This window comes from Miscanthus floridulus, chromosome 6, assembly GCF_019320115.1.
Source record: "Miscanthus floridulus cultivar M001 chromosome 6, ASM1932011v1, whole genome shotgun sequence".
In the NCBI taxonomy this organism is placed as follows: domain Eukaryota; kingdom Viridiplantae; phylum Streptophyta; class Magnoliopsida; order Poales; family Poaceae; genus Miscanthus; species Miscanthus floridulus.
Genome location: NC_089585.1, coordinates 77,445,956 through 77,473,388, shown reverse-complemented (window position 1 = coordinate 77,473,388; position 27,433 = coordinate 77,445,956). Strand labels below are relative to the sequence as shown.

Sequence of the window (27,433 nt, the reverse complement as noted above, 5' to 3'; positions counted from 1 at the left end):
ATCCCGACGCCATTTCTATAGTTTCGCCCCTGGTGTTAATTACTGTGTAAAACTCTTAGTAGACTTGCTTAGCATATTTCTTTAGATAGTTTCAACTTGCTTATTTTTCTTTCTTTTTTTTACCGTAAGAACTCGCTTATTTTAAAAGGATATGTTTAGCTTCATTAACCATAAGGCCTCTACATTAGTATGATCTTTTTTGGTCCTAAAACTTTACCATGCATATGTTGAGTACAAATTTATGTAGACTAAGTCGTTGCTTTAAATTACTTTTTTAGCCCAACTCAACCCTTTTAGACCATTCGGTTCTTTCAACCAGTATCCAAATTTCAAGTCCATACTTATTACCAGCTGATGCAATTGATAGATTTCTCAAATTCAGGCAGGCAGGATACAGACCCTTTATAACACTTCGTTTCTTTTGTACCCTACAAGCTCAAATATACATTGCCAGATACTTGGACGCCCAGCTTGACAAAAAGAATACAGGGCAACGAAGAAAGAAGAATGAAAACAGGACCGTCACCCGGTCAGGAAACATAAACCCTGACACGGATTTCGCAATCTGTACCATATACGAGGAATACAGCCCTTGGCAGCCCAAATGGCTTAATAAGAACTGAGAAAATAAAGAACTGGGCTAAGTAATGTACTAAGGCAGCGGACTAAACTGACCAAATTTGGATTCTCCAAATCTAGGTTCCTAGCAACTTGTCGCTATAATTGTCCATCAAGCCATCATGGTTAGGTTTTGCTCTTGAACTTGCGCTGTGCTTTCAGGTCAACTACAACAACAGTGATGTTGTCTTTGCTCCCCTTCTGAAGAGCAAGCTTTGACAAGCATTCAGCAGCCGCTTGAGCAGCTGGGTCTGCGGAAACACCAACCCGTGGGGCTGATGATGAACTTGTGCCATTCTTTTTGTGCCACAGAAGTATCCGCTTGCGAGCAACTTCGCATACCTCTTCATTTGACATTACATCCCAGAGGCCGTCACTGGCAAGAATAAGGCACTCATCATCCTTAGCCCGTGGAACTATTGTTACCTCTGGGACTGGAATTATCCATGGCTTCAGATATCTGTCACCTGCAACAGATAGAAGCCATTAAAGTTCTGATCATATAATACATGCTTTTGTATCTTGGAATCTTGTTTCAAGTAAAACAACTAAAACTAGCAAGCTTAGACTACTAAGGTTCTTCTACAAGCAGATTTTTTTTTTTATATAAAAAAAAATGGCATGTCCTGGGTATGGTCCACTTAGGGTAACATAATGAATGGCAAGAAAACGTCCTCTGTGGTCCTTGTTAATGCACAGAAGAGACCTAGCAACATACATGCTCACTTTCATGATAGGTCAAAGTTCATAGCAGAGGAGAGAAATTCCGAAATTAGTGTAAAGGTATATGTTCTACACTACAGTGAAAGATCTATGCATGTCTTGTGCTAGTATATAGAACTAAAACAGCAAACTCCAATAGTTTGTATGCATCATATACAGACAAACATCAAACGTTGTAGAATTACAATAGAAAACATTGTATTTCAGAAGTCAAGAACTCAAATGAGAGCATGCAGCAGAACATCAAAGTTGTAGGATGCCCAGAAATGAGTGTACTCGAGGATGTTCAGAGTCAAGCCAATAACAAAACAAAATCCATTAGTTTGAATGCATCATGCTATCGGCATTATGGCTCCAAAAGGCCTCTGTGACTTTCAACCATGTATGGCGACAAATATGAGACAGACTGCCCTTGCAGAAGGATATGAAACATCCTAGGATTCCATCACCCCCCACGGTGTACAAATTTCTCCCCAGCTGCTCCCTAATGCACAACCGTTAAAAAAGAGACTTAGGGAAAAGAATCAGAACAAGAGTATAGGGAAGATCTATCACCTATCTATGCCACAAGTGAACATACAAAGGGCCATGACCAAACCATACAACTACCAGGCCTCTGTGACTTTCAGCCATGTATGGAACCAAGTATCACAAGCTATTGGTCTTATGATGATTCAGGATACGCAGTTTTTCTTCTTTTCTTCCCTCTACGATAGTGCTCCCATAATTCCACAAGAAAGATGGCTTTTAACCGTTGTAGGACCCTGACCTTTCTTGGCCAATAGAAACTTGAGACAGAATAAAATGAGTGGAGTCGGAATCCGAATGTTCAGGGTAAGGAACATTGCAGATATGATCTTTGGATGCTCTATTTGAACAGGATCTGAATTCAGTGCCATGTACCAAATCATAACAAAGGGCACAATCCATTTTCATGGCTTCCTTGAATTTAACAGTTCTAGGAAAGACGTGCGGTGCTTGGAAATTTGAACTTACAAAAATATTACAACACGGGTGAGCCTGGGAAGTATGAAAATCATGTAATATACAATTTGGAGTAATGCTAATGTGAACAAAATGGTTCCTTGCCACTTAATAAACACAGATAGTTGCTCACTTGAAAGCCAGAAATACTTTGTCAACAAGTAACAAAAATTAAATCAGCTCTTATATAACATACCTATTTTGCTTGGTAACTTATCATTTATCATGCTAGCCTGTTAATTTGCCCCCAACTACTTTTTTTTGTAAAAACTTGACAGCAGAGTAGCATCAACAATCAATCAACACAGATGACATTTAGGTAATGGTCCTTCAATGCATATTATTGTGCTGTTGTGGACCAGAAACTACATAAGAATTGTAGAATCACCAGATAAAAAAATTTGATAATAACTAATACATTCCCTGTCACCAAATCTAGAGGATGCAGAGATGTTGATGAACTAGTAAACCAAATAGTAATTCATTAACAGAAATTTATTCAAATTTCCTTATCCAAATCATTGCATGAACAGTAAACCAAGGTGACTTATTATATAGTAATAAAGCAGTGTGCTGGAGAGTGATAAAAGGCATACCAATTGATCGCGACATTGCAAGAACACCGAAAACTCGATAACCATTCCATTGTATGACCTTGCCACCTTCTGCCTCAATCCTTGCATACTCATCCTCCCTGTTAGGCTGAAGAACAAAAAGAGCAAAGCAGTCAACATCTGATTAACATGTGAACTGAAAGGTGATGCAAATAAACAGCGTTGCAGAAGAGCTTACTTTATGATCCACCGACAGAGGCACAGGCTGCTTGCCACGGCAGAGCACTGCCCGTGAATCTCCACAATTAGAGACAATGATATGCGAGGAGCAGATGACAGCGACGACCGCCGTTGAACCCACAGTCTCAGGTGCCACAGGTTCTGGAGCGAGCGTCACAGCAGCATCACTTGTGCCTGCTTCGCCACCACCTCCCCTGATCGCCTTGCCCCCAACCTCGTCATCCACTCTAGCGAAAGAATCCACAAAGGCCTTTTCCCATTGTTTCTTGAACTCCATGTCTCCCAAGTTAGCAGCACACACGGTGTCCTCTATCCTGCTCAGCTGCTCCAGTAGGGCCACATGGAGGCGTTCCCGACAGTAATTTGCTACCTACAACAAATTGAGCAAATGCCACTCAATGTAGCTGTACCAACAACAAACTGTTTCGATTTAGGAGTACATACAGTCTTGACTAGAGTACCAAAAATGAGCCTGCTAATAGGGGGGCTTTTACATTTTTACCATTATAAAGATTGGCACTCATCCGAATATCACTCTTAGAATGACACAACTTTACCAGATGAGAGAAGTTTTAGTTACAGATTTACCACTTTTGCGCATGTGGCATGCCACGCGAGCTCGACACGCTAGCGCCTAGTCAGCATGAGCACGTGAAATGTCGTTGCTACCCCTGCCTTGCTCCTCTCTCTCCATCCCGACAGCTGGGTCCTGCGGCACCTGTCACTGCCAGGTGGGCCCCACTAGTCAGCTTCGCGCATTTCCTTGGCAAAGCCTCGCTCCTGGTTTTTCTTCCACGCGCGGCTTCAAGCTCTCCTCGGTTGGTGCAGTTCGCAGCGGGCGGCCGGGACACGGCACTCCACACACACACGCTTCATAGATTGCAGCTCGGCGTGTTGGAGGCAGGCAGGCAGGGATGGAGCCGGTGGGCAGGGGCGGGGGACGGCGGTGGCGGAGGCCGCGGGAGGGGCTGGAAGGGGAAGGGCGTGACCTCGGGCTCCGCCGCGGGCAGGCAGCCGACGCCAGTTTTAGAAGACGCGCCGGCGGCCGCATTGCTCCGGCCCCTGAAGAAGATCCGCAGCCCGGACCGCCGCCTCAACCGCTCCCTGTCCTCGCTCTCGTCGGCTCCGCCTTCCCCTGACTCGTCCTCTGTTTCCAACCCCTTGTCGCCGCCGGCAACGTCGCTGCCATCGACGCGACACATATTTCCGTTCGCGTACGATCAAGCTCCGACGGCATCGACGGTAGCGGTAGTGCCAGCGTCCACTGCTGGGTCGCCGAGGCTCCTGGCGCCAGAGGTGCAGCAGCTCTGGAGCTAGGCGCTGAACCTGAGCCCCCGTGGGTTCCGCGGCGGGGCCGTGCCGCCAACGCTGTACCAGCAGCTGCTGCTGCGCGCGCTGGGCCCGCCCAACAAGCTCTACCGCGGCGTGCGGCAGGGGGAAGTGGGTGGCCGAGATCCGCCTCCCGCGGAACCGCACGCGCCTGTGGCTCGGCACCTTCGAAACCGCCGAGGACGCCGCCATGGCGTACAACCGCGAGGCATTCAAGCTCCGCAGCGAGAACGCCAAGCTCAACTTCCCCGACCTGTTCCTGGGCAAGGGCCGCGTCGGCGGGAGCGGGCGCACCAGCGCCAACACGGCGGCGTCGTGCTCCTCCTCTTCCTCGTCTGCTCCGCCGACACCGGACGAGAATCACACGAAGCAAGCGCAACTAGCATGACGAAGCTGACTAGTGGGGCCCACCTGGCAGTGACAGGTGCCGCAGGACCCAGCTGTCGGGGATGGAGAGAGAGGAGCAAGGCAGGGGTAGCAACGACATTTCACGTGCTCATGCTGACTAGGCGCCAGCGTGTCGAGCTCGCGTGGCATGCCACATGCGTAAAAGTGGTAAATCTATAACTAAAACTTCTCTCATCTGGTAAAGTTATAAGTATTATTCTAAGAGTGATATTCGGATGAGTGTGAATCTTTATAATGGTAAAAATGTAAAAGCCCCGCTAATAGGAAGTCATTAATGAACGGTAAGCATACCTGCGCACCACCGTGTCCGTCGTAGACACCAAAGAAATGTGCAGGTAAGCGGAACGTCATGGGATCGAGCCCATCGACCACCGCATTGCCGGTGAGCAACCAGAGTGGCACGTCAAAGAATCGCGGCTCTGTAGCAACGGCATCCTCCATCTCCGGCCGGCGGCCGCATATGGTGGTGTAGCCCCAGAGCGGCACGCAGTCCACGGCGAAGACACTCCTCCCACCAGCCGCGACCCTGGCCTCCGCCTCGACCGTGGCCGCGGACGCGGCCGAGTCCTCGAACACCATGGGGCCACCCTCCGCGCCGAAGAAACCCAGACCAACCCCCTCGAAGTCAGCGCTGGCCACGCTGCTGCAGTCGCTGGCCACCGAGCACGGGCTCCCGGCCACAGACGCTTCTCCCGCTTCCCCTTCCGGCGCCAGCGCGTCGTCGTCCACCGCCGACGCCGTCCTGACCGGGGGCACGGAGACCCCCTCCATGGCTCCCACGACCGCCGCGGCGATCGGGTCCGCGGCCGCCGCGGCGATCAGCGTGAGCCCCGCCGCGGCGGGGCTAAACGCTGGCGACGGCGGCGCGGCGAGCGGCGCCACGACCGCTACGACGTCCCCCATCCCTCCTCCAGCCTCCCCCTCCGCCGTAGCCGCCACCTCCTCCAGGATCACCTTTCCAGGCCGGCTCACGTTCTCCGCAGAAGCACCGCATCGCTCCCGTTCCCGCTCCCGCTACCCCTCCGCCGCCGCCTCCCCATGTGCCTCCAGATCTGCTCTGATCCGTCCCCAAATCCGGCGGCCCGAACCTCGCGCGGGTCCGGAGGCAGGCACACGTGGATCCGAGTCCAAGCCCCCGAATCGCCAAAGCACACACGGGCCGGCAACGCCCTCCTCGCGTGTCGTGAGGAAGGATGGAACTCGGGAAGGAGAGTAGCGGCACCACCACCAAAGTGCGTCGTGCAGTAGCGAGCAAGGCGGGTGGCGAGCAGCGCCCTCCTCGACCTGGGGAGCGGTGAAGCGGAGGGAGATTTGGCAGCCGTTGGGTAACCGGCAGAAAGGAGGGAGAGGCGACGGGCGAGGGAGGGAGGCAGGGGAGGGAGGGCAGGAAAGCTACGTGCACTCGCCGTGGGACTGCCCGCGCGCGTGTGGGGGACAGGTGTCGAGGCCGCGCCAGTGGGGGCCGCGGGGATCGGGTGCGCCGCCGCGAGCACCCGGCAGCGGCGGGGCTACGGGGGCGCGTGTCGATGATTGGGGAGGGGCGCGTGGAGGCGGGGCGGGGCCAGGACAGCGAACTGAGGACGAAGCTACGGTGTACTTGCTCAGGCTGTGTTTACTTGTCAGCAATTTTAACGGTAGCAAATTTAACTATCTATTTTTTTAAAAAAAATTTAGATACTTTAATATATATAATACTAATGAAGTTGGTTCAATAAAAAATTATATATGTAAAAATTTGATGTATCTAAAAAAAAATTTTTTTATAGAAAAAATATATGGTCAAAATTACTACAATAAAAATTCGGTGACAAGTAAACAGAGGTAGTACTACAGGGAGTAGGCCTGTGAGGTGGAGGGCCGGGAGGCATACTGCTTGTCAGGTTTGGCGTACGGCCCGTCTTTCATGGCGTCCCCAGCACTGTGTTGCCTGAAACAATTCAGCCAGTTCCATGTGGTTTCAGGCGAGCTTATAAGTGTTTTTGTATTTATCGGATTTATTAATCTATAAATCAACCAGCAAATACGTCTAATAAAAAAAAATGAAAACATGCTACTCCATGGAATGCATGTCAGAGACTCAACAAACATGGAGAAACGTACGAGCTGAGTGCTTGCTCCGTCGCTAGCGTTGTAGTTTTTGTCAGCCTCTCCGTGATTGGATAAGCTGATCCGCCTAGCTAGCACATTGTCAGCCGTTGGGGACGCCCTCATCGCCTTTCTTGTCAGGTTTGGCCTGCCACTGCCGCTGCCCACGGTGCGATGGCCATATGTCGTCCCATGCAGCCTGTTAGGCTGGCTTGAAACGATCGGATATGATTATAGTGTTTTGACTGAAAATTTACGATCATTTACAATAAGTGAACAGCTGCATAGTCATGACCATGGATGCTGCTGTTGCCTGCTGCTGGCTTCCCTCGCTGACCAACATGTTGCTATGCAACCAGTTGTTACAAGCATTTGCATCTCGAGAAATAAATTAATTTTATGTTTACTTAATTTTATAGAGAAATAATATCAATGTTTATATATTCCCTTCGTTCCAAAAAAAAAGTGTCGTTTTTTTACTTTTAGACATCTTATTTGACCATCCGTCTTATTCAAAATTTTTGTATAAATATCATATATTTTGTTATGGCTTATTTTATCATTAGTGATACTTTAATAATGACTTATTTGGCCCTGTTCGCTGGGAGGAATTTGGAGGAATCTGGATAAATCTGTGAGAGAGTGAACAATATTTTTCATCCGCGCACAATAAAATCTAGCTGGTTTTTCAACCAGCCGAACGAGCCCTTTATTTTATAATTTACACAAAAATTTTGAATAAGACAAACGGTCAATCACGATGTGTGAGAATAAAAAACGTCACTCACGTCACTCTTTTTGGGACGGGGAAGTATGTAACAAGTTTATAATAAAAAATATAATATGTGTTTTAATTTAATGATACTTATATGTCCAATCAAACTTAAGAATTAGTTACTCCCTAAAATATGAGGTGTACGCTTATTTTGCGTACTATATATATGTGCTTATATATAAGAAGCCGAGCATTAGCTTATTTTTACAATATATACTTCATCCGTTCTAAAATAAGTATATTTGTATGATTATTTTTATTTTTTCTAGAAGATCAATGTTACTTGGAAGTAGTATATGTTTATCTTTATAAAAACTTATTTCAGCATGTAATTATTGTACTTTAAAAATAGCAAAGTAGCAAAAAACTACTTAAACTAAGTGGACCATATCTATAAGCACAATTATTTCTTAACAAATTTCAAATGTTAAAAATGTATGTATTTTAGGATCCGAAATTTTTTTCTGATCGATTTGCATATATGGAACGTCGAAAACGGAGTTCGTATGCGAAAACTAGACCAGTTTTAAGAATTGGCTCCGAATTAGAGGACAAAACGGGAATAATATGTGCAAAATTGGTCACAACAGTCAAGATTTGATGGAAACGATGGGGAAAAACACACGAACTGGACTCTAACATGACCTAACCAACAACAAGACCTCGACCAGGACACAAACTCAACACGACGGACTCTAAAATTGAAATATGCAAAGGCTATGGCGCGGAAGGTTCTAGGACAGGAAAAACAAGTATGGCACTGGACTATGGGACGAATGCGAAACACTCAAACTATGGAATAAAAGTGAACCTAATGGTATACCTTAACTCTGATTACCACTTAATGTAGACGGGGATCCCGATCTTACGTCAGGTGATGGTAACTATCGTTGTGGCGGAGAATAACACACCGATCCGGCTTCAGATGGAAAGATCGAACCCTGCAATCTTAGCACCACAGTTCCTCTGGTTATCAACCGAGTCATGGACCAGGTTGACCTCGCCAAGAAGGCTAATCCCTACCTGTGCAACGAAGAACATAAGCAAGAACAAGAAAGAACGCAACCAAATTACAGATGAATGATTAAACTTACGAAGTTGGGGTCTCACAAACCGATGAACGGCGAAACTGTTCTTGACAGATTAATCGAAGCAAAACCCAAACCCTAATGGAGGGGCGGCGGCTGTTTATGAAGACTCTAGGGTCGTGCAAGACCCCTGGACGCGTCCCTAATGAGCCCAAACTCGATACATGGTCCAACGGACCAAAAGACGGTGTCGCAGCACCCTGGCAGATTCTGGACGCTGACTTGTTTCAACGATTGCCATTGATTCCGAATAGCTTTTGACATGAAACCACTTGGATTGGCTTCCTTATCAAATTAGCTTTCCATCCATATGTGGATCATCAAAAACAGAGTCCGGATGCATCCTGGGTGACCATTTTAAGGCAGACTGGTCCTGGAGGCCGAGGCAGACTCGAATTCTTGTTGGACTAGGCCTCTTGCTTGTGTTGGACGTCCTTGCTGGTCATCATCACCTCCACCACTTCCTCTAAGACCTTCATGACCCTCTCCAATGTTCCTAAGCAAGATAACATCATTAGGTAGTAGTCTATTCTCAAAAGTATGAAAAGTATCGCTTAAGAACGAGCTCACCTCTAAATTGAGTTGTCGCTTTCGAGTTCGGGTCATTGGACCTTGCATGACGGTTGGAGGATCAGCGGGTACCTCTGAAGAAGTGATGTCCTCATCATCCTCCCCCTCTTGAAATGGAGTCGTTCTCGACTCAAGCTCATCTTCTTCTCCCAAATAAGGTTTCAAATCTGTAATGTTAAAAGTGGAACTAACCCCGAACTCGGGTGGCAATTCAAGTTTGTAGGCATTATCATTTATTTTCTCAATGATCTTATATGGACCAGCTGCTCTTGGCATTAATTTAGACTTACGTAGCTCAGGAAATCTATCTTTTCTTAAATGTAATCAAACCAAATCATTCGGTTCAAGTTTAATCTCTTTTCTACCTTTACTACCAGCAATTCTATACTTTTCATTCATGCTTTTAATATTTGCTTTAGTTGTTTCATACAACTTACGAATAAAATCAGCATGCTCTCTAGCATCACTATGTATTCTCTGAGTGGTAGGTAAAGGCAAAAGATCAATAGGAGCATGGGGGTTAAAACCATACACTACCTGAAAAGGACTTACCTTGGTGGTGGAATGTTTCGCCATGTTATATGCAAACTCTACATGCGGCAAACACTCTTCCCACATCTTCAAATTGCACTTCAAAATAGCTCTCAACATGGTGGACAATGTTCGATTCACAACCTCAGTTTGCCCATCAGTTTGGGGATGACATGTTGTAGAAAACAGCAGCTTGGTCCCCAATTTATTCCACAACGTGCGCCAAAAATGACTCAAGAATTTTGCATCGCGATCTGAAACAATAGTAGAAGGCATACCATGCAAGCAAACTGATTTCTTGAAAGAAAAGGTCAGCAATATGAACAGCATCGTCGCTCTTATGACAAGGAATAAAATATGCCATCTTAGAAAAACGATCAACCACCATAAAAATACTATCCCTCCCCCTCTTAGTTCTTAGCAATCCCAACATAAAATCCATAGATATATCTGCCCAAGGAGTAGAAGGAACAGGAAGAGGCATATATAAACCATGTGGGTTCAACCGCGACTTAGCTTTTTGACATGTGGCACACCGAGCCACATACCGCTCTACATCTCGCCTCATCCTTGGCCAAAAGAAGTGTGTGGACAGCACCTCCTCCGTCTTCTTGGCACCAAAATGTCCCATCAATCCGCCTCCATGTGCCTCCTGCAACAATAAAAGACGAACGGAACCAACTGGAATGCATAGGCGGTTAGCTCTAAACAAAAACCCATCGCTGATCATAAACTTATTTCATGTGCATCCCTCTCTATAATTAAGCAACACAACCTTAAAATCAGGATCAAGCGCATATTGTTCTTTAATGGATTGAAGACAAAAAATCCGGCAATCAAGTTGGGACGGACAATGTATATCTTCTAGACAAAGCATCAGCAATCACATTATCCTTCCCTTTCTTGTGTTTGATAATATAAAGAAAAGATTTAATAAATTCAACCCATTTAGCATGCCTACAATTCAAATTATTTTGAGAGCGAAGATACTTAAGTGATTCATGATCAGAATAAATAACAAATTCTTTAGGCCACAAATAATGACGTCAAAGTAAGCAACAAGACCATGCAAATTTTTCGCTAAAGTAAGCAACTATCATACGTGGAATAAGTGCATACAATTAAGCAACTGGTGTCAAAGGACGAACAAGTGCATACAATTCTTTATCATACGTGGAATAGATGCATACAATTCTTTATCATACGTGGAATAGATGCATACAATTCTTTATCATACGTGTCAAAGGACGAACAAGTGCATACAATTCTTTATCATACGTGTCAAAGGACCAGTCTCCAAAGAATGAACAAGTGCATACAATTCTTTATCATACGTGGAATAATTAAGAACAGGACCATGCAATTTTTCGCTAAAGTAAGCAACTGGTTTACCATCTTGCATCAAAATACCACCAATGCTAACTCCACTAGCATCACATTCTAGCTCAAAAGTCTTACCAAAATTTGAAAGTTGCAGCAATGGTGTGTGTATAAGCTTGTCATTCAAAGTGTCAAAGGACTCCTCTTGTGCCTCTCCCCAATGAAACACCACTCATTTCTTCGTCAACTCATGCAATGGGGCAGCAATGGTGTTGAAATCTTTGACGAAGCGGTGGTAGAATCCTGCAGGACCAAGAAAACTCCTCACCTATGTGACGGTTTGGGGAACTGACCAGCTCTTTATGGCTTCAATTTTCATCTCGTCCACCTCAATTTCCTATAGAGTTACAACATAGCCAAGAAAAGAAACTCGATCCGTGCAATAGATGCACTTCTCAAGGTTACCAAATAAACGTGCATCACGTAAAGCATTAAAAACAGCACATAAGTGATCCATATGTTTATCAAAAGACTTGCTGTAAATCAATATATCATCAAAGTAAACTACCACAAAATGTCCAATAAAAACTCTTAAAACCTCATTCATTAAGCGCATGAAAGTGCTAGGTGCATTTGTCAAACCAAAAGGCATTACTAACCACTTATACAACCCGAATTTGGTTTTAAATGCAGTTTTCCATTCATCTCCAAGTTTCATTCTAATTTGGTGGTAGCCACTTCGCAAGTCAATCTTAGTGAAAATTATAGAACCACACAACTCATCTAATATGTTGTCTAGCCTAGGAATAGGATGACGATACCGAATGGTAATATTATTGATGGCTCTACAATCAACACACATACGCCAAGTTCTATTTTTCTTAGGAACCAAAAGTACAGGAACGACACAAGGACTAAGGCTTTCACGTACATACCCACGGTCCAAAAGATCTTGGACTTGCTGCTGAATTTCTTTAGTCTCCTCAGGATTTGTTCGATAGGCAGCTCAGTTGGGCAAGGTTGCTCCCAGAATCAAATCGATTTGATGCTCTATCCCTCTCATAGGTGACAGTCCCGGGGGTATCTCAGCTGAAAAAATGTCCTCATACTCCTACAAAAGGTTAGTGACAGCAGGAGGTACTGAGCTAATAATATCATCAAGCGAAAACATAGCTTGTTTGCATACCAAAACATAGCAAATATCATCATAAGAAATTTCAGCAAAGTCACATTTTGTTGCAAGCATAACACCACCCTTCAATTTAATCCCCTCAGCCTTAGAAATAGATGAAGACTTATCTTTTTTAGGTGGAAAAATAGAATTAGCAACTTGCTGATTTTCAGATTGAACATCATTGAAACTAGCAGCGCGTTCTCTATCAGCTTGTATAATTTGAGCAGGGATCAAAGGTACCAAAGTAATTTTCTTTCCTTTATGCACAAAAGTGTATTTATTACTTCTACCATGATGTGTAGCATCATTATCATGTTCCCATGGATGACCCAATAAGAGTGAACAAGCTTGCATAGGTACCACATCACAATCAACAGAATCAGCATAAGAACCAATAAAAAATGAAACTCTACAAGTTTGTGTTACCTTTGCTTTACCAGAATCATTTAGCCACTGAATATGGTATGGACGTGGGTGTGGGCATGTGGTAAAGCCAAGCTTCTTGACCAAATCAGAACTCACCAAATTGTTGTAGCTACCCCTATCAATAATGACACGTGCTCAACGGTCGCTGATGACGAAGAAAATCTAGAATAAGTTATGATGTTGTAGCTTCTCAGGTTGATGGACTTATGAGCTGAGCACCCGCTGTACAATGATGCTCCTATAGGACGTCGTGGCCTAGATTTAAAATTAAGTTCGAAAAAGTATTAAAATTAAAAAAAATCGTTAAAGACAGGTTACTCCTAGTGTCTGCTAGCACCCAGACGGTCCAGTGGATGGATGACTGGGTGATCTTCTTGATGTAGCTTATTGTGGGATGGCTTCTATTGATGTACTGGATTTAAAACCCGCCCATTCACTAATGAAGATTTGAAACTTTGTGACTCAAGAGAACATAATCGAGTCTCTTTGACTTATCGGTGCTCCAACGTGGATCGAAAGATTGTGAACAACTACCAGCTACCATAAAAAAAAATCTGATTATCTCTTTGCCTTCTTTCTTTTCATGCACTTACATTCTTTCTTTTTTCTTTTCTTGCACTTACGTTCATATTTAGTTTTGTGTTTCTGCTCTTGATTGTATGCAAGATATCTTGTGTGTCAAAAAGGATCTTCCCTTTTAGAGTGCTTTTTCGTAGTTTTCATACCGTTGTCTAAGGATCTCTTTTTTGGTGTGATGGTGTGCTTCCACATGTTACATTCACCGAGTTCAACCGACCCCAATGAAATCCTGTAATTTCTTAGACCAGTCTTAATGAAAATTTCATAAGAGTTTTATGAATATTAAATAAGCTGACATGACAAAGTATAAACGAAGAGAGAGGTGATAAAAGTTTCGTGGGATGATCCCGACGCCATTTCTATAGTTTCGCCCCTGGTGTTAATTACTGTGTAAAACTCTTAGTAGACTTGCTTAGCATATTTCTTTAGATAGTTTCAACTTGCTTATTTTTCTTTCTTTTTTTTACCGTAAGAACTCGCTTATTTTAAAAGGATATGTTTAGCTTCATTAACCATAAGGCCTCTACATTAGTATGATCTTTTTTGGTCCTAAAACTTTACCATGCATATGTTGAGTACAAATTTATGTAGACTAAGTCGTTGCTTTAAATTACTTTTTTAGCCCAACTCAACCCTTTTAGACCATTCGGTTCTTTCAACCAGTATCCAAATTTCAAGTCCATACTTATTACCAGCTGATGCAATTGATAGATTTCTCAAATTCAGGCAGGCAGGATACAGACCCTTTATAACACTTCGTTTCTTTTGTACCCTACAAGCTCAAATATACATTGCCAGATACTTGGACGCCCAGCTTGACAAAAAGAATACAGGGCAACGAAGAAAGAAGAATGAAAACAGGACCGTCACCCGGTCAGGAAACATAAACCCTGACACGGATTTCGCAATCTGTACCATATACGAGGAATACAGCCCTTGGCAGCCCAAATGGCTTAATAAGAACTGAGAAAATAAAGAACTGGGCTAAGTAATGTACTAAGGCAGCGGACTAAACTGACCAAATTTGGATTCTCCAAATCTAGGTTCCTAGCAACTTGTCGCTATAATTGTCCATCAAGCCATCATGGTTAGGTTTTGCTCTTGAACTTGCGCTGTGCTTTCAGGTCAACTACAACAACAGTGATGTTGTCTTTGCTCCCCTTCTGAAGAGCAAGCTTTGACAAGCATTCAGCAGCCGCTTGAGCAGCTGGGTCTGCGGAAACACCAACCCGTGGGGCTGATGATGAACTTGTGCCATTCTTTTTGTGCCACAGAAGTATCCGCTTGCGAGCAACTTCGCATACCTCTTCATTTGACATTACATCCCAGAGGCCGTCACTGGCAAGAATAAGGCACTCATCATCCTTAGCCCGTGGAACTATTGTTACCTCTGGGACTGGAATTATCCATGGCTTCAGATATCTGTCACCTGCAACAGATAGAAGCCATTAAAGTTCTGATCATATAATACATGCTTTTGTATCTTGGAATCTTGTTTCAAGTAAAACAACTAAAACTAGCAAGCTTAGACTACTAAGGTTCTTCTACAAGCAGATTTTTTTTTTTATATAAAAAAAAATGGCATGTCCTGGGTATGGTCCACTTAGGGTAACATAATGAATGGCAAGAAAACGTCCTCTGTGGTCCTTGTTAATGCACAGAAGAGACCTAGCAACATACATGCTCACTTTCATGATAGGTCAAAGTTCATAGCAGAGGAGAGAAATTCCGAAATTAGTGTAAAGGTATATGTTCTACACTACAGTGAAAGATCTATGCATGTCTTGTGCTAGTATATAGAACTAAAACAGCAAACTCCAATAGTTTGTATGCATCATATACAGACAAACATCAAACGTTGTAGAATTACAATAGAAAACATTGTATTTCAGAAGTCAAGAACTCAAATGAGAGCATGCAGCAGAACATCAAAGTTGTAGGATGCCCAGAAATGAGTGTACTCGAGGATGTTCAGAGTCAAGCCAATAACAAAACAAAATCCATTAGTTTGAATGCATCATGCTATCGGCATTATGGCTCCAAAAGGCCTCTGTGACTTTCAACCATGTATGGCGACAAATATGAGACAGACTGCCCTTGCAGAAGGATATGAAACATCCTAGGATTCCATCACCCCCCACGGTGTACAAATTTCTCCCCAGCTGCTCCCTAATGCACAACCGTTAAAAAAGAGACTTAGGGAAAAGAATCAGAACAAGAGTATAGGGAAGATCTATCACCTATCTATGCCACAAGTGAACATACAAAGGGCCATGACCAAACCATACAACTACCAGGCCTCTGTGACTTTCAGCCATGTATGGAACCAAGTATCACAAGCTATTGGTCTTATGATGATTCAGGATACGCAGTTTTTCTTCTTTTCTTCCCTCTACGATAGTGCTCCCATAATTCCACAAGAAAGATGGCTTTTAACCGTTGTAGGACCCTGACCTTTCTTGGCCAATAGAAACTTGAGACAGAATAAAATGAGTGGAGTCGGAATCCGAATGTTCAGGGTAAGGAACATTGCAGATATGATCTTTGGATGCTCTATTTGAACAGGATCTGAATTCAGTGCCATGTACCAAATCATAACAAAGGGCACAATCCATTTTCATGGCTTCCTTGAATTTAACAGTTCTAGGAAAGACGTGCGGTGCTTGGAAATTTGAACTTACAAAAATATTACAACACGGGTGAGCCTGGGAAGTATGAAAATCATGTAATATACAATTTGGAGTAATGCTAATGTGAACAAAATGGTTCCTTGCCACTTAATAAACACAGATAGTTGCTCACTTGAAAGCCAGAAATACTTTGTCAACAAGTAACAAAAATTAAATCAGCTCTTATATAACATACCTATTTTGCTTGGTAACTTATCATTTATCATGCTAGCCTGTTAATTTGCCCCCAACTACTTTTTTTTGTAAAAACTTGACAGCAGAGTAGCATCAACAATCAATCAACACAGATGACATTTAGGTAATGGTCCTTCAATGCATATTATTGTGCTGTTGTGGACCAGAAACTACATAAGAATTGTAGAATCACCAGATAAAAAAATTTGATAATAACTAATACATTCCCTGTCACCAAATCTAGAGGATGCAGAGATGTTGATGAACTAGTAAACCAAATAGTAATTCATTAACAGAAATTTATTCAAATTTCCTTATCCAAATCATTGCATGAACAGTAAACCAAGGTGACTTATTATATAGTAATAAAGCAGTGTGCTGGAGAGTGATAAAAGGCATACCAATTGATCGCGACATTGCAAGAACACCGAAAACTCGATAACCATTCCATTGTATGACCTTGCCACCTTCTGCCTCAATCCTTGCATACTCATCCTCCCTGTTAGGCTGAAGAACAAAAAGAGCAAAGCAGTCAACATCTGATTAACATGTGAACTGAAAGGTGATGCAAATAAACAGCGTTGCAGAAGAGCTTACTTTATGATCCACCGACAGAGGCACAGGCTGCTTGCCACGGCAGAGCACTGCCCGTGAATCTCCACAATTAGAGACAATGATATGCGAGGAGCAGATGACAGCGACGACCGCCGTTGAACCCACAGTCTCAGGTGCCACAGGTTCTGGAGCGAGCGTCACAGCAGCATCACTTGTGCCTGCTTCGCCACCACCTCCCCTGATCGCCTTGCCCCCAACCTCGTCATCCACTCTAGCGAAAGAATCCACAAAGGCCTTTTCCCATTGTTTCTTGAACTCCATGTCTCCCAAGTTAGCAGCACACACGGTGTCCTCTATCCTGCTCAGCTGCTCCAGTAGGGCCACATGGAGGCGTTCCCGACAGTAATTTGCTACCTACAACAAATTGAGCAAATGCCACTCAATGTAGCTGTACCAACAACAAACTGTTTCGATTTAGGAGTACATACAGTCTTGACTAGAGTACCAAAAATGAGCCTGCTAATAGGGGGGCTTTTACATTTTTACCATTATAAAGATTGGCACTCATCCGAATATCACTCTTAGAATGACACAACTTTACCAGATGAGAGAAGTTTTAGTTACAGATTTACCACTTTTGCGCATGTGGCATGCCACGCGAGCTCGACACGCTAGCGCCTAGTCAGCATGAGCACGTGAAATGTCGTTGCTACCCCTGCCTTGCTCCTCTCTCTCCATCCCGACAGCTGGGTCCTGCGGCACCTGTCACTGCCAGGTGGGCCCCACTAGTCAGCTTCGCGCATTTCCTTGGCAAAGCCTCGCTCCTGGTTTTTCTTCCACGCGCGGCTTCAAGCTCTCCTCGGTTGGTGCAGTTCGCAGCGGGCGGCCGGGACACGGCACTCCACACACACACGCTTCATAGATTGCAGCTCGGCGTGTTGGAGGCAGGCAGGCAGGGATGGAGCCGGTGGGCAGGGGCGGGGGACGGCGGTGGCGGAGGCCGCGGGAGGGGCTGGAAGGGGAAGGGCGTGACCTCGGGCTCCGCCGCGGGCAGGCAGCCGACGCCAGTTTTAGAAGACGCGCCGGCGGCCGCATTGCTCCGGCCCCTGAAGAAGATCCGCAGCCCGGACCGCCGCCTCAACCGCTCCCTGTCCTCGCTCTCGTCGGCTCCGCCTTCCCCTGACTCGTCCTCTGTTTCCAACCCCTTGTCGCCGCCGGCAACGTCGCTGCCATCGACGCGACACATATTTCCGTTCGCGTACGATCAAGCTCCGACGGCATCGACGGTAGCGGTAGTGCCAGCGTCCACTGCTGGGTCGCCGAGGCTCCTGGCGCCAGAGGTGCAGCAGCTCTGGAGCTAGGCGCTGAACCTGAGCCCCCGTGGGTTCCGCGGCGGGGCCGTGCCGCCAACGCTGTACCAGCAGCTGCTGCTGCGCGCGCTGGGCCCGCCCAACAAGCTCTACCGCGGCGTGCGGCAGGGGGAAGTGGGTGGCCGAGATCCGCCTCCCGCGGAACCGCACGCGCCTGTGGCTCGGCACCTTCGAAACCGCCGAGGACGCCGCCATGGCGTACAACCGCGAGGCATTCAAGCTCCGCAGCGAGAACGCCAAGCTCAACTTCCCCGACCTGTTCCTGGGCAAGGGCCGCGTCGGCGGGAGCGGGCGCACCAGCGCCAACACGGCGGCGTCGTGCTCCTCCTCTTCCTCGTCTGCTCCGCCGACACCGGACGAGAATCACACGAAGCAAGCGCAACTAGCATGACGAAGCTGACTAGTGGGGCCCACCTGGCAGTGACAGGTGCCGCAGGACCCAGCTGTCGGGGATGGAGAGAGAGGAGCAAGGCAGGGGTAGCAACGACATTTCACGTGCTCATGCTGACTAGGCGCCAGCGTGTCGAGCTCGCGTGGCATGCCACATGCGTAAAAGTGGTAAATCTATAACTAAAACTTCTCTCATCTGGTAAAGTTATAAGTATTATTCTAAGAGTGATATTCGGATGAGTGTGAATCTTTATAATGGTAAAAATGTAAAAGCCCCGCTAATAGGAAGTCATTAATGAACGGTAAGCATACCTGCGCACCACCGTGTCCGTCGTAGACACCAAAGAAATGTGCAGGTAAGCGGAACGTCATGGGATCGAGCCCATCGACCACCGCATTGCCGGTGAGCAACCAGAGTGGCACGTCAAAGAATCGCGGCTCTGTAGCAACGGCATCCTCCATCTCCGGCCGGCGGCCGCATATGGTGGTGTAGCCCCAGAGCGGCACGCAGTCCACGGCGAAGACACTCCTCCCACCAGCCGCGACCCTGGCCTCCGCCTCGACCGTGGCCGCGGACGCGGCCGAGTCCTCGAACACCATGGGGCCACCCTCCGCGCCGAAGAAACCCAGACCAACCCCCTCGAAGTCAGCGCTGGCCACGCTGCTGCAGTCGCTGGCCACCGAGCACGGGCTCCCGGCCACAGACGCTTCTCCCGCTTCCCCTTCCGGCGCCAGCGCGTCGTCGTCCACCGCCGACGCCGTCCTGACCGGGGGCACGGAGACCCCCTCCATGGCTCCCACGACCGCCGCGGCGATCGGGTCCGCGGCCGCCGCGGCGATCAGCGTGAGCCCCGCCGCGGCGGGGCTAAACGCTGGCGACGGCGGCGCGGCGAGCGGCGCCACGACCGCTACGACGTCCCCCATCCCTCCTCCAGCCTCCCCCTCCGCCGTAGCCGCCACCTCCTCCAGGATCACCTTTCCAGGCCGGCTCACGTTCTCCGCAGAAGCACCGCATCGCTCCCGTTCCCGCTCCCGCTACCCCTCCGCCGCCGCCTCCCCATGTGCCTCCAGATCTGCTCTGATCCGTCCCCAAATCCGGCGGCCCGAACCTCGCGCGGGTCCGGAGGCAGGCACACGTGGATCCGAGTCCAAGCCCCCGAATCGCCAAAGCACACACGGGCCGGCAACGCCCTCCTCGCGTGTCGTGAGGAAGGATGGAACTCGGGAAGGAGAGTAGCGGCACCACCACCAAAGTGCGTCGTGCAGTAGCGAGCAAGGCGGGTGGCGAGCAGCGCCCTCCTCGACCTGGGGAGCGGTGAAGCGGAGGGAGATTTGGCAGCCGTTGGGTAACCGGCAGAAAGGAGGGAGAGGCGACGGGCGAGGGAGGGAGGCAGGGGAGGGAGGGCAGGAAAGCTACGTGCACTCGCCGTGGGACTGCCCGCGCGCGTGTGGGGGACAGGTGTCGAGGCCGCGCCAGTGGGGGCCGCGGGGATCGGGTGCGCCGCCGCGAGCACCCGGCAGCGGCGGGGCTACGGGGGCGCGTGTCGATGATTGGGGAGGGGCGCGTGGAGGCGGGGCGGGGCCAGGACAGCGAACTGAGGACGAAGCTACGGTGTACTTGCTCAGGCTGTGTTTACTTGTCAGCAATTTTAACGGTAGCAAATTTAACTATCTATTTTTTTAAAAAAAATTTAGATACTTTAATATATATAATACTAATGAAGTTGGTTCAATAAAAAATTATATATGTAAAAATTTGATGTATCTAAAAAAAAATTTTTTTATAGAAAAAATATATGGTCAAAATTACTACAATAAAAATTCGGTGACAAGTAAACAGAGGTAGTACTACAGGGAGTAGGCCTGTGAGGTGGAGGGCCGGGAGGCATACTGCTTGTCAGGTTTGGCGTACGGCCCGTCTTTCATGGCGTCCCCAGCACTGTGTTGCCTGAAACAATTCAGCCAGTTCCATGTGGTTTCAGGCGAGCTTATAAGTGTTTTTGTATTTATCGGATTTATTAATCTATAAATCAACCAGCAAATACGTCTAATAAAAAAAAATGAAAACATGCTACTCCATGGAATGCATGTCAGAGACTCAACAAACATGGAGAAACGTACGAGCTGAGTGCTTGCTCCGTCGCTAGCGTTGTAGTTTTTGTCAGCCTCTCCGTGATTGGATAAGCTGATCCGCCTAGCTAGCACATTGTCAGCCGTTGGGGACGCCCTCATCGCCTTTCTTGTCAGGTTTGGCCTGCCACTGCCGCTGCCCACGGTGCGATGGCCATATGTCGTCCCATGCAGCCTGTTAGGCTGGCTTGAAACGATCGGATATGATTATAGTGTTTTGACTGAAAATTTACGATCATTTACAATAAGTGAACAGCTGCATAGTCATGACCATGGATGCTGCTGTTGCCTGCTGCTGGCTTCCCTCGCTGACCAACATGTTGCTATGCAACCAGTTGTTACAAGCATTTGCATCTCGAGAAATAAATTAATTTTATGTTTACTTAATTTTATAGAGAAATAATATCAATGTTTATATATTCCCTTCGTTCCAAAAAAAAAGTGTCGTTTTTTTACTTTTAGACATCTTATTTGACCATCCGTCTTATTCAAAATTTTTGTATAAATATCATATATTTTGTTATGGCTTATTTTATCATTAGTGATACTTTAATAATGACTTATTTGGCCCTGTTCGCTGGGAGGAATTTGGAGGAATCTGGATAAATCTGTGAGAGAGTGAACAATATTTTTCATCCGCGCACAATAAAATCTAGCTGGTTTTTCAACCAGCCGAACGAGCCCTTTATTTTATAATTTACACAAAAATTTTGAATAAGACAAACGGTCAATCACGATGTGTGAGAATAAAAAACGTCACTCACGTCACTCTTTTTGGGACGGGGAAGTATGTAACAAGTTTATAATAAAAAATATAATATGTGTTTTAATTTAATGATACTTATATGTCCAATCAAACTTAAGAATTAGTTACTCCCTAAAATATGAGGTGTACGCTTATTTTGCGTACTATATATATGTGCTTATATATAAGAAGCCGAGCATTAGCTTATTTTTACAATATATACTTCATCCGTTCTAAAATAAGTATATTTGTATGATTATTTTTATTTTTTCTAGAAGATCAATGTTACTTGGAAGTAGTATATGTTTATCTTTATAAAAACTTATTTCAGCATGTAATTATTGTACTTTAAAAATAGCAAAGTAGCAAAAAACTACTTAAACTAAGTGGACCATATCTATAAGCACAATTATTTCTTAACAAATTTCAAATGTTAAAAATGTATGTATTTTAGGATCCGAAATTTTTTTCTGATCGATTTGCATATATGGAACGTCGAAAACGGAGTTCGTATGCGAAAACTAGACCAGTTTTAAGAATTGGCTCCGAATTAGAGGACAAAACGGGAATAATATGTGCAAAATTGGTCACAACAGTCAAGATTTGATGGAAACGATGGGGAAAAACACACGAACTGGACTCTAACATGACCTAACCAACAACAAGACCTCGACCAGGACACAAACTCAACACGACGGACTCTAAAATTGAAATATGCAAAGGCTATGGCGCGGAAGGTTCTAGGACAGGAAAAACAAGTATGGCACTGGACTATGGGACGAATGCGAAACACTCAAACTATGGAATAAAAGTGAACCTAATGGTATACCTTAACTCTGATTACCACTTAATGTAGACGGGGATCCCGATCTTACGTCAGGTGATGGTAACTATCGTTGTGGCGGAGAATAACACACCGATCCGGCTTCAGATGGAAAGATCGAACCCTGCAATCTTAGCACCACAGTTCCTCTGGTTATCAACCGAGTCATGGACCAGGTTGACCTCGCCAAGAAGGCTAATCCCTACCTGTGCAACGAAGAACATAAGCAAGAACAAGAAAGAACGCAACCAAATTACAGATGAATGATTAAACTTACGAAGTTGGGGTCTCACAAACCGATGAACGGCGAAACTGTTCTTGACAGATTAATCGAAGCAAAACCCAAACCCTAATGGAGGGGCGGCGGCTGTTTATGAAGACTCTAGGGTCGTGCAAGACCCCTGGACGCGTCCCTAATGAGCCCAAACTCGATACATGGTCCAACGGACCAAAAGACGGTGTCGCAGCACCCTGGCAGATTCTGGACGCTGACTTGTTTCAACGATTGCCATTGATTCCGAATAGCTTTTGACATGAAACCACTTGGATTGGCTTCCTTATCAAATTAGCTTTCCATCCATATGTGGATCATCAAAAACAGAGTCCGGATGCATCCTGGGTGACCATTTTAAGGCAGACTGGTCCTGGAGGCCGAGGCAGACTCGAATTCTTGTTGGACTAGGCCTCTTGCTTGTGTTGGACGTCCTTGCTGGTCATCATCACCTCCACCACTTCCTCTAAGACCTTCATGACCCTCTCCAATGTTCCTAAGCAAGATAACATCATTAGGTAGTAGTCTATTCTCAAAAGTATGAAAAGTATCGCTTAAGAACGAGCTCACCTCTAAATTGAGTTGTCGCTTTCGAGTTCGGGTCATTGGACCTTGCATGACGGTTGGAGGATCAGCGGGTACCTCTGAAGAAGTGATGTCCTCATCATCCTCCCCCTCTTGAAATGGAGTCGTTCTCGACTCAAGCTCATCTTCTTCTCCCAAATAAGGTTTCAAATCTGTAATGTTAAAAGTGGAACTAACCCCGAACTCGGGTGGCAATTCAAGTTTGTAGGCATTATCATTTATTTTCTCAATGATCTTATATGGACCAGCTGCTCTTGGCATTAATTTAGACTTACGTAGCTCAGGAAATCTATCTTTTCTTAAATGTAATCAAACCAAATCATTCGGTTCAAGTTTAATCTCTTTTCTACCTTTACTACCAGCAATTCTATACTTTTCATTCATGCTTTTAATATTTGCTTTAGTTGTTTCATACAACTTACGAATAAAATCAGCATGCTCTCTAGCATCACTATGTATTCTCTGAGTGGTAGGTAAAGGCAAAAGATCAATAGGAGCATGGGGGTTAAAACCATACACTACCTGAAAAGGACTTACCTTGGTGGTGGAATGTTTCGCCATGTTATATGCAAACTCTACATGCGGCAAACACTCTTCCCACATCTTCAAATTGCACTTCAAAATAGCTCTCAACATGGTGGACAATGTTCGATTCACAACCTCAGTTTGCCCATCAGTTTGGGGATGACATGTTGTAGAAAACAGCAGCTTGGTCCCCAATTTATTCCACAACGTGCGCCAAAAATGACTCAAGAATTTTGCATCGCGATCTGAAACAATAGTAGAAGGCATACCATGCAAGCAAACTGATTTCTTGAAAGAAAAGGTCAGCAATATGAACAGCATCGTCGCTCTTATGACAAGGAATAAAATATGCCATCTTAGAAAAACGATCAACCACCATAAAAATACTATCCCTCCCCCTCTTAGTTCTTAGCAATCCCAACATAAAATCCATAGATATATCTGCCCAAGGAGTAGAAGGAACAGGAAGAGGCATATATAAACCATGTGGGTTCAACCGCGACTTAGCTTTTTGACATGTGGCACACCGAGCCACATACCGCTCTACATCTCGCCTCATCCTTGGCCAAAAGAAGTGTGTGGACAGCACCTCCTCCGTCTTCTTGGCACCAAAATGTCCCATCAATCCGCCTCCATGTGCCTCCTGCAACAATAAAAGACGAACGGAACCAACTGGAATGCATAGGCGGTTAGCTCTAAACAAAAACCCATCGCTGATCATAAACTTATTTCATGTGCATCCCTCTCTATAATTAAGCAACACAACCTTAAAATCAGGATCAAGCGCATATTGTTCTTTAATGGATTGAAGACAAAAAATCCGGCAATCAAGTTGGGACGGACAATGTATATCTTCTAGACAAAGCATCAGCAATCACATTATCCTTCCCTTTCTTGTGTTTGATAATATAAAGAAAAGATTTAATAAATTCAACCCATTTAGCATGCCTACAATTCAAATTATTTTGAGAGCGAAGATACTTAAGTGATTCATGATCAGAATAAATAACAAATTCTTTAGGCCACAAATAATGACGTCAAAGTAAGCAACAAGACCATGCAAATTTTTCGCTAAAGTAAGCAACTATCATACGTGGAATAAGTGCATACAATTAAGCAACTGGTGTCAAAGGACGAACAAGTGCATACAATTCTTTATCATACGTGGAATAGATGCATACAATTCTTTATCATACGTGGAATAGATGCATACAATTCTTTATCATACGTGTCAAAGGACGAACAAGTGCATACAATTCTTTATCATACGTGTCAAAGGACCAGTCTCCAAAGAATGAACAAGTGCATACAATTCTTTATCATACGTGGAATAATTAAGAACAGGACCATGCAATTTTTCGCTAAAGTAAGCAACTGGTTTACCATCTTGCATCAAAATACCACCAATGCTAACTCCACTAGCATCACATTCTAGCTCAAAAGTCTTACCAAAATTTGAAAGTTGCAGCAATGGTGTGTGTATAAGCTTGTCATTCAAAGTGTCAAAGGACTCCTCTTGTGCCTCTCCCCAATGAAACACCACTCATTTCTTCGTCAACTCATGCAATGGGGCAGCAATGGTGTTGAAATCTTTGACGAAGCGGTGGTAGAATCCTGCAGGACCAAGAAAACTCCTCACCTATGTGACGGTTTGGGGAACTGACCAGCTCTTTATGGCTTCAATTTTCATCTCGTCCACCTCAATTTCCTATAGAGTTACAACATAGCCAAGAAAAGAAACTCGATCCGTGCAATAGATGCACTTCTCAAGGTTACCAAATAAACGTGCATCACGTAAAGCATTAAAAACAGCACATAAGTGATCCATATGTTTATCAAAAGACTTGCTGTAAATCAATATATCATCAAAGTAAACTACCACAAAATGTCCAATAAAAACTCTTAAAACCTCATTCATTAAGCGCATGAAAGTGCTAGGTGCATTTGTCAAACCAAAAGGCATTACTAACCACTTATACAACCCGAATTTGGTTTTAAATGCAGTTTTCCATTCATCTCCAAGTTTCATTCTAATTTGGTGGTAGCCACTTCGCAAGTCAATCTTAGTGAAAATTATAGAACCACACAACTCATCTAATATGTTGTCTAGCCTAGGAATAGGATGACGATACCGAATGGTAATATTATTGATGGCTCTACAATCAACACACATACGCCAAGTTCTATTTTTCTTAGGAACCAAAAGTACAGGAACGACACAAGGACTAAGGCTTTCACGTACATACCCACGGTCCAAAAGATCTTGGACTTGCTGCTGAATTTCTTTAGTCTCCTCAGGATTTGTTCGATAGGCAGCTCAGTTGGGCAAGGTTGCTCCCAGAATCAAATCGATTTGATGCTCTATCCCTCTCATAGGTGACAGTCCCGGGGGTATCTCAGCTGAAAAAATGTCCTCATACTCCTACAAAAGGTTAGTGACAGCAGGAGGTACTGAGCTAATAATATCATCAAGCGAAAACATAGCTTGTTTGCATACCAAAACATAGCAAATATCATCATAAGAAATTTCAGCAAAGTCACATTTTGTTGCAAGCATAACACCACCCTTCAATTTAATCCCCTCAGCCTTAGAAATAGATGAAGACTTATCTTTTTTAGGTGGAAAAATAGAATTAGCAACTTGCTGATTTTCAGATTGAACATCATTGAAACTAGCAGCGCGTTCTCTATCAGCTTGTATAATTTGAGCAGGGATCAAAGGTACCAAAGTAATTTTCTTTCCTTTATGCACAAAAGTGTATTTATTACTTCTACCATGATGTGTAGCATCATTATCATGTTCCCATGGATGACCCAATAAGAGTGAACAAGCTTGCATAGGTACCACATCACAATCAACAGAATCAGCATAAGAACCAATAAAAAATGAAACTCTACAAGTTTGTGTTACCTTTGCTTTACCAGAATCATTTAGCCACTGAATATGGTATGGACGTGGGTGTGGGCATGTGGTAAAGCCAAGCTTCTTGACCAAATCAGAACTCACCAAATTGTTGTAGCTACCCCTATCAATAATGACACGTGCTCAACGGTCGCTGATGACGAAGAAAATCTAGAATAAGTTATGATGTTGTAGCTTCTCAGGTTGATGGACTTATGAGCTGAGCACCCGCTGTACAATGATGCTCCTATAGGACGTCGTGGCCTCGTCACCAAGGACTTCACCATCCTCCTCATCTGCATCTTGGTCTTCTTCATCCTCAATGTCAGAGGTGCTGATGTAACCATCTTCTATAGCAATATATGCCAGCTGACTTGGGTAGTCCTTCTGCACATGGCCAATGCCATGGCAGCGGTGGTACTAAATACCCGAAGTGTGTCCCGTCGATGCAACGGATGAGGAACTCTTGGTAGGCACCTACAAAGAATTTTTACCTAAATCTGAAGGTCATGCGGGAGGTGCCTTAGGTGTAGCGGAAACTCTAGAGGCTGTTGGTCGCTTGCTCGCTGGTGGAGGCATCCGAAAAGTGGTTGGCTTGGTCAGCCCTGAAGATGGTGCCGAGTGTGGCGTGTATGTGCTGGTGCTGACCTTGCTCTTGCCCTACATGTTCACGTCCCTGCAATTCCTTTTCTGCGAGCATAGCAAACTAAAACAACTGGTTGACAGTGTTAAATTCTTTATAATCAACAATGTCTGGAATCTCATGCCTCAAACCCAAATAAAAATGACAAATGGCATCTTCGTTTCCCTCCACAACACTACAGCGCATCAATCCCTTTTGGAGCTCATCATAGTAATCCTGTACAGAT

General features: G+C 45.0%; 2 protein-coding genes and 2 pseudogenes across 2 annotated transcripts; 2 read left to right on the top strand and 2 right to left on the bottom strand.

Annotated features, from left to right (window-relative positions):
* Positions 1 to 401: 401 nt before the first annotated feature.
* LOC136456172 (probable protein phosphatase 2C 6) lies at positions 402 to 6,258 on the bottom strand. Its single transcript, XM_066455956.1, has 4 exons — positions 5,148 to 6,258; positions 3,118 to 3,489; positions 2,922 to 3,027; positions 402 to 1,085 (listed from the first exon to the last, which is right to left on the bottom strand). Exons 1-4 carry the CDS (start codon positions 5,757 to 5,759, stop codon positions 745 to 747), a joined length of 1,431 nt encoding a protein of 476 aa, XP_066312053.1. The 5' UTR covers positions 5,760 to 6,258; the 3' UTR covers positions 402 to 744.
* On the top strand, positions 3,536 to 4,836 carry LOC136456173 (ethylene-responsive transcription factor ERF053-like; annotated as a pseudogene).
* Positions 6,259 to 14,149: 7,891 nt separating the features above from the next.
* LOC136456169 (probable protein phosphatase 2C 6) lies at positions 14,150 to 20,006 on the bottom strand. Its single transcript, XM_066455955.1, has 4 exons — positions 18,896 to 20,006; positions 16,866 to 17,237; positions 16,670 to 16,775; positions 14,150 to 14,833 (listed from the first exon to the last, which is right to left on the bottom strand). Exons 1-4 carry the CDS (start codon positions 19,505 to 19,507, stop codon positions 14,493 to 14,495), a joined length of 1,431 nt encoding a protein of 476 aa, XP_066312052.1. The 5' UTR covers positions 19,508 to 20,006; the 3' UTR covers positions 14,150 to 14,492.
* On the top strand, positions 17,284 to 18,584 carry LOC136456170 (ethylene-responsive transcription factor ERF053-like; annotated as a pseudogene).
* Positions 20,007 to 27,433: the final 7,427 nt, after the last annotated feature.